Below are 15570 nucleotides of genomic sequence, written 5' to 3'. Positions count from 1 at the left end.
AAGTAATTTTCCAATAACAATATACTTATTCTACTATGCTACTAGCAATTGGTGTGATTGGTGTAATCATGGTGATGTAAGTGGTTTTTAACAGGTCTTCGATTTGGCTATCTGGTAAACATATTGAACCCATTCATCAAATAAATCCACAGGATCTCACCATCCGCATTTGATTCAGTCCCTGCAGGTTCAACCAAGGTGATCACTGGCTGTTTTCCATCCTCATCACTCTCAGTCTGAAGTTATCATCATTACCATCTACTTACTTATAGCGCAGTCTGAAACTGCTGTCTGTCCCTATTAGACCTTCCCAGAAAGGTCAGAGGAAGAAAAACCCCAATAGCTGAGACTGTGTCTTGCATTTAAACTGCAGTAAATTGCCCCCCTTTCCCCTTGCGGCTGCCATTTCACATGTAATGGTGTTTGATGGGAGAGACTGTGATTTTGCTGTCAGGGCTGGTGCTGGATTTTAATGTGTTGAGATACAGACGAACTCAATGGAACCAGAACATTAAAGGCAGCTATCCAAAAGTGAGACACGAGTTTTATAAGTAGAGGGAGCAAGAGAGTGTATGTATATAATAGGGCTGTCAATAGATACAAAATTTTAATAGCGATTAATCGCACACTAACAAAATATACAGAAAATAAATAAAGTTCTCAAACACTTTACCGTCTTTTCTGCTAAATACATGAGCAGAAGAATCCTCATTAAAGCTACAAAATCACATTGATTTCTTCTTTTCTTTTGTTCTTTGATCAGCATGTTTAAGAACACGGCCCCTCTAACCCCCCGTTCAGACCGCCAGCGACACCCAGCGACATGATTCCATTCATTTCAATGAAGAGCTGGTGACTTCCGGCGACACGTGCGACAGTGACCGTTGGCGACAGGAAGTGGGCATGTTTAGCGACGCGACAAAGTTCAGATTTGCTCAACTTTATGCAAATGATGAGCGACTTTCGGGAGCGACTACTAGGAGTAAAGCATCGGAGCTCACGTCATCTGTATCTCGTCAGAGTTTGTTAATAGATGTTACAAGCGCAACCAAAGCTAGGAACGCCTTCTAATGACCTCGTAGCGACACCTAGCGACAGAGTCGCTGGCATTGTGAACGCACAGTTAATGCGTTAACGTTGACAGCCTTAGTATATAAAACAAATTTTATCCCGCAAAACAAAACGCATCATGCTAAAACTAGCCTAACATAAGAGAGTCGCGCAAACAATTTCAAATTGGCTACTGGGTTTGAAAATTCCCAGAATGCATTGCATAAATAAACCATGCAGTTTAAACTAAACCCTATTACTTTGTACTTTTTGTTATGAAATGCCATGCTTCACTGACCCAATTCAGTCTGTTGGGTAATATACATTTGAAATGTAATGATGAAACCATGATATCATCTTCATTCTGCTCCGCAGTGATACTTGCAGCATTAAATCAAAAACACTACTGCAGCTTGAAACAAAAGAAAAAGCTGCATTCTACCACAGACTTTACAAACAGCATCCCATAATTCAACCCTCAGCATCAAGCACAGTGCCGGAGGCCGAGGTACAGAGGAGTCTTTAGCAAATAAAACACTCCCGTGAAACCAGATGTCACACATCAGCAGAAAAGGATGCATGCTGAACCCGGCTCAGGGGGAACTTCTGTAGGCCAAGCGAGAAACGTGCTGTGGCTCATTTGGCTTTTTGGAAAGAGATCAAGAAAGCGAGGCAGTACAGGTGCAGAAGGTTCCGAAGAGGCTGCACTTCCCCACTTTTACGACAAATAATATCGTAGTGCTCACAGGCAGCTAAACAGAGGATGCCATAAACACAAGAAATAAAAGATAATAACAAAAACTAAGTAAAATCATGCAGATTTGGAAGGACATAAGGGTCAGTGAATGATGAAAGAAGTTTTAATTTGGGTGAAAAATCCCTTTATATTTTCTGACCAATTAATAGTAAAATAATCCTAATTTACACAGTAAATAAGCATCACCTGAGGCCAGTTGCATAAACATAGCCGCTAAGTCAAGACTGTCTAAACAACTATTCTCACAGACTAGCATTTAGTTAGGACTAATCAGTCTTACTTTTCATATTTAAATTAGACCAATCTACCTTTTTATGTAACTGACTTCAAGAAGTTATGACAAGTCTTGAAGAAAAGAATTAGGTGACTAACTTGTAAGACTAGTCTTAGCAGTTTATGCAACCGGCCCCTATATTGTATACTTCGCTAACATAACTTCCTGTTTTGGTTCAATTTTTGTTTGGTTAAGGACTCTCGGTCTAAAAGAATCTCATAAAACTCTTCAGATTTATTAATGTGGCAGTCCAAGACAAAGAAGTTATTCTATACATCCATCTTTAACGCAAATATCTTTTAAGCCATGAGAGATTCTTTGATCTGTCATCAAGGAGTCTTTCGCTGCCAAGAACCAGGCAGATTTACAGTATTAATAGGGCTCGGAGAAAGACAACGGCCTCATTTGCTCTCTGCACATGAGAACTGTAGTTTACTACAGCAATGATGGAAATAATGATGAAGAGACAGAGGGTGAATTAACACAGACACAATTTAGCCTTTGACATAAAATGACATTAGAAAGCAATACAGGTTGTATCTTGCAGCATGTTGCTCATCTGGAACAGATTGTTTCTAAGGAAAAACAAATTTCCTGCTGATATTACACAGATTATTTTCATTGGCTATGAACAGACAGATGTCATGGAGAAAATCTCCTTGGCCACGAGAAACATTTTTCTCCAAACTACTCAACTGAACCAGTGAGTTACATCAGTTGTTAATAATCCACAAATCCTGTCTGCTGCTTTGATTTACTTGCTTTTCCTCTCGACTATGAAAAGTATATTTATCTTGAATATCCATCACAGGCTAATTGAGAAGACAATGAGGATAAAAATGCTTATGGTGTCTGAAAAAAAGAGAGTCCAGTGAATTCAGATGTTCAGTGCCTGAGACCCAGACGGGAAGATAATATAAATGTCAGGAGTGTTATGTTCATAATGATGGAGTTGGGGAGTCTGGATCATGCAGAACAACATGTACCCTGTCCTGCCCTTCACTCCAAAGCCCACTTTCTATGGCTTGCCCTCCTCTGACAATGTCAAAGCCAGATTTGTGATTTGTTAAAGGACACTGTGTAATGTAAACTCTACATATTCTACTCACTTTGTCATCGACCTCCATTTTCTGTCTGGTTTCTCATATGAACCCGCCCCCACAAAAAAAGAAGCGGTCGGTAATACAGCATTATCAAGTATTTTTTATTTCATTACTGTACCAAAGAGTCCTTTCGTTTTTTATGGAAACTTCACTCCATTTCAAAGCATGCTATCTTACAATTTAATCTGCTACATTCCTTTCTCATTTCTTGAGTCTGTTTCAGCGGTAAAACCCTTTCATGATGTGTGGGTGAATCTTGTGAGCAGAATGTGTACGACTCTGCTTTCATACTATTATAGCCACTTTGGGAGATTTCCAGAAATCAACACCCACATTATCTCTGAACACAGCTAATTACAATTTGACAGATGGAAGATGCAGCCCATAAACAGACAATTACAACAATATATGGTTTGTGTATTTTAAATGTATAATCTGTGTTATGGAAAACGCTATGCTATCTAATGCCAAAGGCTACACAAGCTATTAATAATATATTTTATGCCTAACATGTTTTACACACATGAAGTCACACAATAAAAATGGTAACTCGTGTGGTTTAATTGATATTGAAAGTTTAAAGTCCCCGTGAACCGGAAGTTGCAATCTTTTTTTACTTCCGTATTCTGACGCATTTCTGAGAGAAAAATAGTGTCCGTGGCTTGTGTTTTCCATTGCAATTCGATTGGATGTATAAAAACAGGTGTTGTGTTTTGAAATGAAACTAGCAGCAGACTGACAGTTGAAGGGGAGGAGTTAACGGCTCTGCCCTGCCCATGTCGTCTAACGGACGTCATCTGAGACGGATAGCCACTAAAGGGTGGAAGTGCATTTTCAGATTTTGATTAAAGATTATGAGGGCACATGCATTTTAAAAAGTAAATGAACCACACCGATTATTATAACTAATTATTATATATACAAGCTAATTATAACAAACACTGCAATATTCCATGAATAAATAGGAATTGTTACTTTTTATTTCACCAGGACTTTAAAGTTCTAAAGTGTTGGGCATTTAACAAGAAGTTTTTTCCAAATCATAAATGTTTAATGTTTACATCCACTCAAATGTCTGTAATAACTGACTAGTCGACTACTCATAATATCTCATGTTTATATCAGGCCGAGCTGTAATCTATCTTTGCTCTGACCATTCAGGGTTTTTGCAGCATTCTGCAAGACCTCTTTCATTTTAAGTAGTTTGAGCAGATGAACCACAGCAAAATGCTAGGCATAATAAACTGTAGGCTTAATAGATCAGTACTTTTTTTTTATACTTGCATATAAAGTACTTTGAGAAATATTTCTCAAGAAATATTTCATCAGGGTACCTGATAACTTCACTTGATTTAAGTAATGTTGTATCGTCAAACATACATTTTTATACTTAAAATACAAAATATATATCGTTTTTGTACTTCTTATTCATGGTATCTCAAAATTGCACAGTTGAGTACACTTAAATCTTCTTAAGTTTATCCGAAGAAGTACTACATTTATTTACATTTATTAATTTGACAAACTTTTTATTCAAAGCGACTTACAAGTAGGAGAGCATATAAACATTTTGTCAACACGCTAAACAGTACCGTTAGTTTACAAGGCCATGCTAGGAGGGTTAAAGCTGGAGTAAGCACGGGAGAGAATGAACAACACGTTTTTTTATATACACAAAACATAGACAGTTATTGGTTAGTCAAATAAATGCGGAACATGTACTAAACCCTTTTTTGTATATTAAGCAGAAAATTAGTGCGTAAAAAAAAGAGCACTTTTAACACATTTAAGTGTATTATACTGCATATTGTACACCTAGGTCTAACACACAGAAAGAATTCATTAATTTCATCCACAACTGGAACCTTACAAATATACAAATTTGCTAGTATGCTTCCAAGCCATCTCAAAACTAAGCATGTACTAAGCATGTGTGTATTTTATATTAGTATACATGCCAGAATCCCAGACCTTCTCTCATGAATAAGAAAACAGAGAGGGTGGGCTATGATGAGATATGAGTTCATGAGGGGGACTTGATCGTATAAAGTGCTCAGATGCAACCTTTTAAGGCCCTGGCCTGTCACTGCCAATGCACACGGTCTGAGTCCCCTTTATTTATCTAATTCTATCGCACCACTTAGACAGTGACCCCCGAGAGAAACATGACCCTCACAAGCCCGCCCTCTTATTGGACAGAGCTAGGTCAGCAGTCGAAGAGCGAGTATCTTCACGATGACCTTCCACTTTGAGGGGGTCGAGTCATGCTTATATCAGCGTTTGGTCCTTTGAGGGGAATAATTAAAAGCAAAGCAAAGGTTGTTGCTAAACATCTCCAAATGAAATGGAAAAAAAAACTCGTATAAAACATAAAAGGAGAAGATCCACAGATTCACTTTTATTGTTTAAAAAAACAGTGTATTCTTGGAAATTAGTCTAGATGGAAGAAAAAAGTCACGTGAGTTTGAGGTAATGTCTTGTTTTTTATGTTTGTGTAAACTATCCCTAACAGTTTCTGAAGGTACAAACAGGTTGACAACTGTACGGTTAGAAAGAAATAACACTGAAGCTACACTTCAAGTATGAATCTGTTGTCTGCATGCATCACAGCATATGACCGTTTAACCAAGTATCATGCAGAAAACTTTCTATAACCAGATGAGAAACTGATATATGAGTTTGTTTGATATATGAGTGTGATATTAATCTGGGGGAAATCTGGAATATTTATCTTTTCTCCTCTAGGGAGATTAGATTTACACACTCACTAATCTCTGTTTGAGTTCAGACCAAGTTTCTCTCCACAGAAATGGTTGGCTAAAATGGTACGTGGGGGTGGAGGAGCCTTAAACAGGTCAGAGGTTGTAGTCTGGGATGGGAGCGTTCACGTTCGTTTCTTTTGCTTCTGTCTGACATGGGTCAAAGGTCACCTGCGCAGAAAAAACAAGAAGGGGGGTTGGAGAAGCTAAAGTCAGAGTTGTGTCTACCAGTGCATGTAATCTACAATCTCCTATGTGCCAAAACAAACACAAACACAACAAACAAACAAACACAAACTTTTCTGCACAGCCACCCTTGACCATGGAGGAGTATGACAATGGGCCAGTAGTTAATCAATCAATGCCATCAGTAGTTAATGCCAATCATACAGCTCAGACATAAAAGACAAAACATGCTCAAATGTTTTTATAAATGTAAACATACTGTACACAAAGCAAGAAAAGGTTGACAGAAATCAGAGTGAATTTATGTAAAAACATTCAAATTTTCTGTCATTATGTTGAGATATTTTGTAAGAACTTGGTGTGATTTTTTTGCCTACTGGACACAGTGGCTGATAGAAACTAAAGACAGGAAATGTTTTAGGTGTTTAGCCGTTCATTTACACGACAGCTACGTTTTGAGTACCTGAAAACACAAACTTTTGAAATAGGGTTTCAAAGTGCAAGTTTTGTAAAACAATGCCGTTATCGTTTCAGCATGAACTACAAAAACAGGAAAATTGTGAAAACAGTGAAGACATGCACATCCATATTACGTGTTTTTTTTACAAAGTGACAATGCCAACCACTTGCCTGGCATGCACAATACAACACAATACAGTGTTTTAGTCATTTTCTCAGAACAATGCCAATAAAAAATCATCTTAACAATATAGTGGTCCATGTGAAACATTTAAAAAATGCACTTTTTCATCTTTCGTGTAAACGTACCCTTAGATTAGATATTTTTTACAAGACTTTTTTTAAATGACAGGACAGTTTAAAACCATGCCATGTCCAATGTTTCTTCAGCACTACAGTGGCATCACTGCTCTCATCTTTTTCAGAAACTGGAACAGCAGTGAGATCAAGCAATGCCCCCCTCCCTTTGCCCCATAATCCCTGAAAGATGATCTATGCCCTGCTCTAATGCTCGCCCAGGCTGGGTACGGAAGAGGAGGAGGCCCCGTCCTTATCAGCCAGACAGACACTCATCCTGCTCAGGGGGTCCAATCCTCCCTTTTCTGCCCGTTCAGTAATTAGATGATGTGTCTAGGTCTAGCCAGGGATTTGGCCAGGATCTGAACTGGGTCGGTGGGTGATAGTGTTGTTGTCTTATTTTCTTTTAACACTCACCCCAATAAGCCCCACCCTACACTCCCTCTCTAGTGTCAGGCTAATGTCAATTTTATCTGTCAAACGAACGTGTCTGACACACCATGACGCTGCCGAGATCATTACGTTAAGTGCTGAAGGACACAGAGCCTTGATGTACTTACGCTCACTACGAACTCGACACAATAGAGCATGCAAACATATCTGTAATTGGATTTTATTATTTTTGCTGATTCAGAGATCAGGAAGAGAAGACAACCTGGCCCGCACACTTACATCAGAAATACATGGGTCAACTGATGCATGACTGTATGGGGAATATATAATTTGGCAGATGAGATTTTGGACTGTTGGCCATTATGTGAAAATACCCAGAGAAATGCAAGCTTGCAGTTCAGGCCTTGGGTTCTGATGACCTCCCCTCATTGATTACTAAATGTATATTACCATTATTGGCACTTTAGTGACAGTCTGCTTTAATTAACTGTTTTGGGGCATTTCAGCAGGTATCGATGCAACGGCGTATTGATGCGGTGACGCCGGCCATATGGATCTGCTGACATATTTCACTGAAGCATTAGTGGCTGTATCTATTTAGATAATGATGGCTCATTCTAATCATCAATTTTGTGGACAGATGTAATGATGTCATAGCATATGCTTTAAGATCTTTTTATTTAATGTTCATAATAGCCGGGCTTATTAGATGCTATCTGTACACCCTAGGGACCTTCATTTACATTTGTTTTATTTTCAACCCTTGGAGAAATGAATGTGAAAGGCGCTTGACAGAGAGAGTGCCCACTGCATCAATGTCCAAGATGACGAGAAATATGGATTGGGTGTAATATATCTGTTTGTCCACTTAGCTATCAATCTATCATGATCATCTATAATGTTCCATAACATTTTAATACGTATTTTTTCATTAATAGAAAAGGGTAGTTGATGTGACATGCTACATTACATCAAAAACAACTTGAAACACAATTTTGCTAATTCTTTATATATTAAATGAAGAGTTCAGTCTACAATGAAAATTGAAATGACCCTCTAGTCATTTCAAACGTTTATGACTTTCTTACTTCCGCACAACACACAAAAAAAGAGAATGTTGGTTACCAAACAACAGCGGTGCCCATTTACTTCTCTTGTAAGGACACAAAACCAATGCAAGTCAAAGAGTACCGTCATTTTTGGTTAGCAACATTCTTCAAAATATCTTTGTGCTCTGCAAAATAAGTCATATAGGTTTGAAATGACAAGAGGGTGAGTAAATGAGGACAGAATTTTCATTTTTGGGTGAACTATCCCTTTAAGTATACTTAAATATTATACAAAAACTTACAAACACCCATAAACTTACATATAATATGAGAACACTGAAATCATGTATGCAATGTGCTTACTGTACCATCACACGAGTTTACACACAGCAGACTTCAATCTGGCATGAAGGTCTTTTCCTTATTTAAGTTTTTTGCTTGTAGCATTAACACCTCTTTAGTTAGCATCTCTCTCTCTCTCTCTCTCTCTCTCTCTCTCTCTCTCTCTCTCTCTCTCTCTCTCTCTCTCTCTTTCCATCTGCTGCACCGTAGCTGCGCCTCACTGCATGGAAACTTTCAACCCCCCCCATTCCTGACAGTCACACACACCCACACGCACTCAAACACGCTGCACGGCTGAAAGCAGTGGGTGGAAGGGGAGGAGACTGTGTCTGGTAAGGTTGAGCTGTTTACAGTGTGGGTTTATAAAACAGCAGACGGGGGCCGTCCCTACAAAGAGAGGGAGCAGAGAGGAGAAACGCCAGACAGGGATAGAGAGAGTGACAGAGTGAGAGAGAGCACGTCTGAGAGAGAGGGTCTGCATACAGCCTACCCGGGACAGAATGATAAAACAGCCGGGAGGCTTTGGAGAGTAAGCTTTTTTGTCAACTGACTACTAACACAACTGCAACAGCACGGAGGATGCTGATGTGAGGAGAGCAAGAACTCTGCATTGTACCACAAAAGGGACTCTCTTTGTTTGCACAGTGAGTACTTCTTTATATACGATTTTATAATTAATTTGAGTTATAGTGCTGTCCCATTTGTAAAGGACTTCATTTATACAATACATATTTAAGGACAGAGTGGTCACACAACTTTGCATTCAAGATGAATAAGGACGTTTTCTTTTTTCTTTAAGGAACAGAGCAGGAATTGATGAGTTCTGCATCTTAGACTGTCTAGTCATGGGTGACCGTAGGGAACTTACTGAATAGATTCCCAGTGCTGCATCATGGTTCAGCACAGGAGCCACAAATACTCATCAGTCATGGACGGCAATTCCACCAGAGGGGCGGCAGATGATGACGCTGAGGTGTTTGGATACGTACCCTCCAACAAAGACCCCAACTGGTGCAAAACTCCTACTGGGCACATCAAGAGACCGATGAACGCATTTATGGTCTGGTCTCAGATTGAAAGACGAAAGATCATGGAACAGTGGCCTGACATGCACAACGCTGAGATTTCAAAGCGCCTTGGAAAACGTTGGAAGCAACTTCCCGATTATGAAAAGATACCCTTTATTAAAGAGGCAGAGAGGTTGCGTCTCAAGCACATGGCCGATTATCCCGACTACAAATACCGTCCCAGGAAGAAGAGCAAGTGCATCACCCCTGTGAAACTTGGGGAGAAGCTTCCCCTGAAATTTAGCAAGCCCCATTCAGGAAGATCTCCTGGGCTCTCCGGCAAAGGGCTCAAAATCAAACCCCGCAAGCATAAAATGAACTTCAACAGCAATAAATACAAGAGCTACAGCGAGAGCGACGATGACGCAATGGATGTAAACTTAGACTTAAGTCCAGGGGTGCTACAAGATGATCACAACCGGTCAAGTCACTTTGTCCGTCACCAGCAGGCTACCAACTCCTCTGAGGACCAGCAACCAGTACCTGAACTCAGAGAGAAAGTGGCCATCTCCCAAACCAGCAACATCCAGAGTCTCCCTTCTCATAAAGAGTGCCAGGCTGCCCCGAAGACCCCGATGTGCGAGCCAAGGGGGTCGACCTCAGGGAGATCCTCCACGCCGACCTCCACCAGCTCCTCCTCTTTAGTGTCTTCGGCCTGTTCAGACGAAGAACTGGATGAGGAACTCTTGCATATCATATCTAACAGTATGCCTATGGACTGCTCCACTCTGGACAAAGACTTTGAAGCATTTCATGCTAACTCAGGATCCCATTTCGACTTTCCCGATTACTGCACTCCAGAGGTGAACGAAATGATTTCTGGAGACTTGCTCGTGCCCAGCATCTCAGACCTAGTGTTCACTTACTGAAGTGTAACGTGACTGCCTGCATAGCTGCCAATTCGAAAAATCAGAGGTCTTGAAAACATTTGGTCCATGTCGTACTTGTACGATTCCTTTTTCCATGTGTTTATTTTTCTCAATGAATTCCGTAAGTGCTATTGCTTTTCCGTTCCAAGCATGTCAGATCTTGTTGGTTTAGCTAAGAGACACGCAGGGCTGCACGGGAGAGGAAAATGTTCAGTTTTAGCATTTTTTGGAAAGACATTTGAGAGGCAGCTGGGTGTAATTTTCAGTGACAGGAAACAAAGTTTTAAGAGCTGTCTTGATAAATGTTTTAAAGCTAACATTAATGTCTCTGAGCATCTGATGGGCAGCAGTAAAGCTCAGATCAGTTCCAGACGAAGATCTGTATCCATTTAATATCTAGCCATGTAGTTTTCACGACAGCTCATAACATTGATACCGTTGTGTTCCATCTAAATCTCAATAATCTCCAAGAAGCGTCTATGAATGATTCCGAATTTATATACTGTATCTGCCGGTGCATTAATATAAAAAAATCCAAGGGTGCAAATGATGAAAGGAAGTTGAGTGAAAATCGTTGATGAGAAGCTTATTAAAATCTGCAGCCCTTGTAAGTCACACGGTACAGCATCTGTAATGCGGCAACCTTGCGGAGAAACTCATGGCAGCACATAATTCATTTCATATTCTTTAATTAGGTAATAGCACTTTCATTGCCTCGCCATTGGCGCAGACTTTGAGGAAAACGTGTGATTTAAAGGCAGCTCTGCGTCGGCCCTGTGTGCAGGTGTGTGTGTGCGTGTCTGTTGTGCCTAAACAGTTTGAACTGTGGACAGAGAGTTTGTGGTATGGGGGTTGGGATTGGTTCTTTCAGGAAACTGTGCATCTGTCCATGCAGCTTTTATGCAGGGGTCGGACCCTGCGCTCACTGGGCGTCTGCTGGGGGTGGGCAGGCATGGGGGGCCTCACGCACCGGTTTGCACGTTGTGTCTGCAGCCCGGCTGCAGCTGCCCCGAACGGGGTGAGAAATCTGTGTCTGCCAGCTGGCCCCCATTGACTCTCTCAGGGATTGTTTGTCTAGGTCCTAGTGCCTCCCGTAGGTAATTCATCTGTGATGATCTGTGTGTCTCTCTCGCTCGCTCTCCTGGAGAAACCATCTGAAGTCAAGCGAGGTGACAGCCTGATTTCTCATTGGGTTTTCAACAGGATTCATCTCTTTTTTTCCACCAACAAGCTCTTAGTAATTTCAGAGACTGGCATTATTTACTTCCCACCAACAGAAGAGACAACAAACCCTGCAGTTCATATCTTACAAAAACTGTTAATCCTCCTCGAATCCTGAAGCCTGGTGGAGATGCAGCGTCAAGCTGTGCAGCTGAAAGTTGGGAACCTAAAATGAAAAGGACCTGCTGTTTGTTTGCTCTTGGTTTAACCACACTGTTTGGACCACGAAATGACTGCTTTTGTGACAAAGACAACAGAGGCACAATTAGTCTCCATCTTGCTGTGTTCCTTACTGTAGTAAAGAGTTGACTGAGCTAGTTCTTAATTTTTCTACTTTAGAAAATCTTAGTTTTACCAACTTGTTTTTAGGACATGCTGTTAAGTGATGCCACATTATGTGATGAAATTACACACAATTCAGGTATCTGTATTTCAAATGAAAAGTGAAATGTCTATAAACATGAGCGAGGACAGGAAAGGGAAACAGTCTGTGAAACAGGAGGCCTTCTTCGTCAAACACAAAAACATAAAAAATTGCCTCAATGCATATGTACAGTTCAGAATGATTTAGTGCTTTAAAAGAAAGGCTAAAAGGCTGGCATTTTAAATGCTCAAAGTTGTAGGGCATTTAAGATATCTCAAGTTACTGGTTATTTTCATTCCTGTAAGGCCGAGGCGATGGACAGTATTAATTTGTGATCCAATTAGGTTCGTTTTATTATGGAAAACCAAAATGATGTTTGCATGTGTCATTTCAAGGCTAGCAAATAGGTTAAACAAAACGCTTGGGCCTCCAACAATCATCAGGGAAATTATTTCAGGACTGCGATATATTCAGAGATTCTGACCGAATCTGATCGCCACACCTGAAGTTCACACACAGGGACAACTTTTTGCATTAAGATGTCAATCAAACCTCTATACAATACATACACTATTGAAAACTGTAACAGGTTACACACTGAACCAACACCAGCAGTCAAAAAACGGACTCAGGACAAAATACATCAGCCTATGTGGATCTGCTTCTATTCAGCCATTATTAAGTTGTGCACTCCGTTTGGCCATTGTACGTTATTGTAGATGACCTGCAGAATAATTGTATGTAGCATCGAAGGTCAATCTGCAAGGTTGTACCTTTTGAAATATTAAATATTTTAAAATGACATGATATTTCTTTTGGGTGCATTTTTCAGCTGTGAATAAAACATTTATTTAAATGTGCTAAAATGGGCATTTTACAATTACACTCTGTCAGCATGTTTTTGTTTAGCTCTTACAATTCTGATCGTGTCATTTATATATTTAACGTTTTAGAAAAAGCACGAGAAAATAGGGTAGACACATCACAGATGGGCTCAAGCAAATTAGTGTCAAAGTGATAAACGCAGAAAGCTGTATATAACTGAAGCGGTGTAAAAATACCCATCTGGTCTGCACCTCCTACTCTGGGCTGGCGATTAATGAATAGCATTCTGTGAGACTGAAAGCCAAGGACAATGCTAATTTCACACAGGCCAGACTCAGCTTTGCTAAACCTGTCATATGTGAAGCATGTGATTTCACATAGCAATACATGTCTGTCAGAAACCTGCTGTCAACGGGCTGCCAAAATAACCAAGAGCCCCATGAACTGCAACCAGTGAAGTGCTGGACACAACATGGGCCGAAGATTTTAACAGCTCTATATAAAAAAGCTGATCTATAAGGAATCTAGCAGAAGATTTCAAATAAAATAGTGTTAAACAAAATTAAGTATACATTCATCATGAGCTTTACTGCTTGCTTTTGCAGGTCCAAAGCTAATTTATATTCTCAGCAGTGGTGCTATTTCATCTAATACAAACTGTAACATTAGCAATCTTTTATGTGTGATCCCCGTTGAATTTGACAAGGATTTGAGATTCTCGGTAACAAGCTAATACACTCTTAAACAGAAATTATATGTGACCAAACTACGGCCTTGTCGCTTCATTTACGTAAACTCTGTTCTACAACCTATAGTGAGGTCCGTCTACATAGGCCGCAGCCTTCCAAGACACTGACTGTTTTGAAGCGACTGAACTCAGCAAGCAACACAAATAGTGTTATGCATGGGAGAGGGAAACTCAACTCTCAAATAATTTCAACAGAATTTGACATTACCATGCAGCTAAACAACTGAAGTGATACTCCATTAATAAACATAAACATGCATAACACACTGAAACATTGGCTAAAATAATCAACATAAATAATACATTTAATAATCAACAATACAATCAACTTTTATATTCCATCATCTGGCACGTTAAAGTTAAAGTGCATTAAGGGATTGCTATCACTGCAAAGGACACTGAGAAACTGGCTTAGAACTTTTGCCTAAATTAAGTATTTGGGAGATCGTCTCAATGCCTCAAAATGCTGCCTTGGTAGGGAGCTCACTAGATTTTGGAATAGAGCGCTGTTTACAGGTTTTTTTAGTTATATGACAATTTCTGGGAATTTGGTATTGAGTGAATAGTGTTTCCAAAGGAAATGTTCATTTTCCATTTAATTTACTTCAAATCATATACAGTAAGTTTAACACTTTCTTTTCATAATGGTCAAGTCAACAGCCAATAGCTGTGATCCATAGTAAATGATGGTTTCTGAAAGCTTGATGTGCTTACCCGTAATGACATTAAAACAATAATTCCGTTACTTCCACATGATTGGCCAGAACACCTGCCTAATGTCATTAGCAAACAGTGCGGCTCTGACCGTCACACGGTCATGTGCGTGAACAATGTCAAAGTGTTCAAATCTCTTTCAACGTCAAAGTTAACAAATTTAATGACATTTAAGTTATTCTATACATGCAGCAATGACACTGACATAGAGGTATTGATGCTATCATCGTGATTGCAATCTCTTTGTTTAGGAAACAGTACTTCTAACCTCTATAATGACTGAATTGTTTCCTCTGCTGCTTTTCCACCGCACTGCGATGAAAGAAAAATGAATGACAAAGTTTGCGTGACCAAAAAAATTCTCCATATACAAAAGAATCTTCTTTAGCTTAGTTAAAAAGGGAAAAACACTGCTATCTTCCTGTATGTTAGATCCTGAAGCAAGCTATAAGATGAGGCACAATTCATTTTGATGGCTCTATCACTGTAATGACACGCTCATCAATAAACTGCTTGAGGTGACACTTGACCTTTCTGTCTTTCTGTATGAGTGTGCAGAGCGTTTGAATAACATACATAATATGTCAAAAGAATGACATGGACTTTGCACGTTAAACTGCTTTTTGGAAATGATTTATAATGTGGATTAAGCATGTCAAGCCATCAGAACGTGCTTGACAGTATTCGAACATGTATTTGACACAGACCTCTCATGTATGTGTGTTTCACGCTGCGGGTTTCTCCCACTCTGCCTGTGACGCGAGTTTCAGAAAGGATGCAGATGTTCTTGTGGTCAGAGCACAGAGGCATGAAAGATAGCAGTCGTCCTGTAACTTTACGTGCACACAGACTCAGCCCATGTGACATATGTGAAGACGCTTTGGCGATAACAATCAACACAACAACTACTTCTAGATTTACATTCAAGCATTTGATAGATGCTTTTATTGACAAAGCAACTTTCAAGTATTTAGTGTTCTTGAATCAAACCCTTGACATTGCAAGCACCACGCTCTACCAGCTAAGCTACGGTAAGCCTCACGCAGCAAGTGAAAGATAAAAAGTGTGCTGATTTCAATTCTATTAAGGTGGT

General features: G+C 39.8%; 2 protein-coding genes across 2 annotated transcripts in view; one reads left to right on the top strand and one right to left on the bottom strand.

Moving 5' to 3' along the window:
* Nucleotides 1-15570, bottom strand: part of ovgp1 (oviductal glycoprotein 1) — a 116918-nt gene that overhangs the window by 43137 nt on the left and 58211 nt on the right.
* Nucleotides 9003-14940, top strand: sox12 (SRY-box transcription factor 12). Its single transcript, XM_057362615.1, has 2 exons — nt 9003-9313; nt 9469-14940. Exon 2 carries the CDS (start codon nt 9562-9564, stop codon nt 10603-10605), a length of 1044 nt encoding a protein of 347 aa, XP_057218598.1. The 5' UTR covers nt 9003-9313; nt 9469-9561; the 3' UTR covers nt 10606-14940.

This window comes from Triplophysa rosa, linkage group LG20 (genome assembly GCF_024868665.1).
Source record: "Triplophysa rosa linkage group LG20, Trosa_1v2, whole genome shotgun sequence".
NCBI lineage: Eukaryota > Metazoa > Chordata > Actinopteri > Cypriniformes > Nemacheilidae > Triplophysa > Triplophysa rosa.
This window is presented reverse-complemented; position numbering and strand designations above follow the sequence as displayed.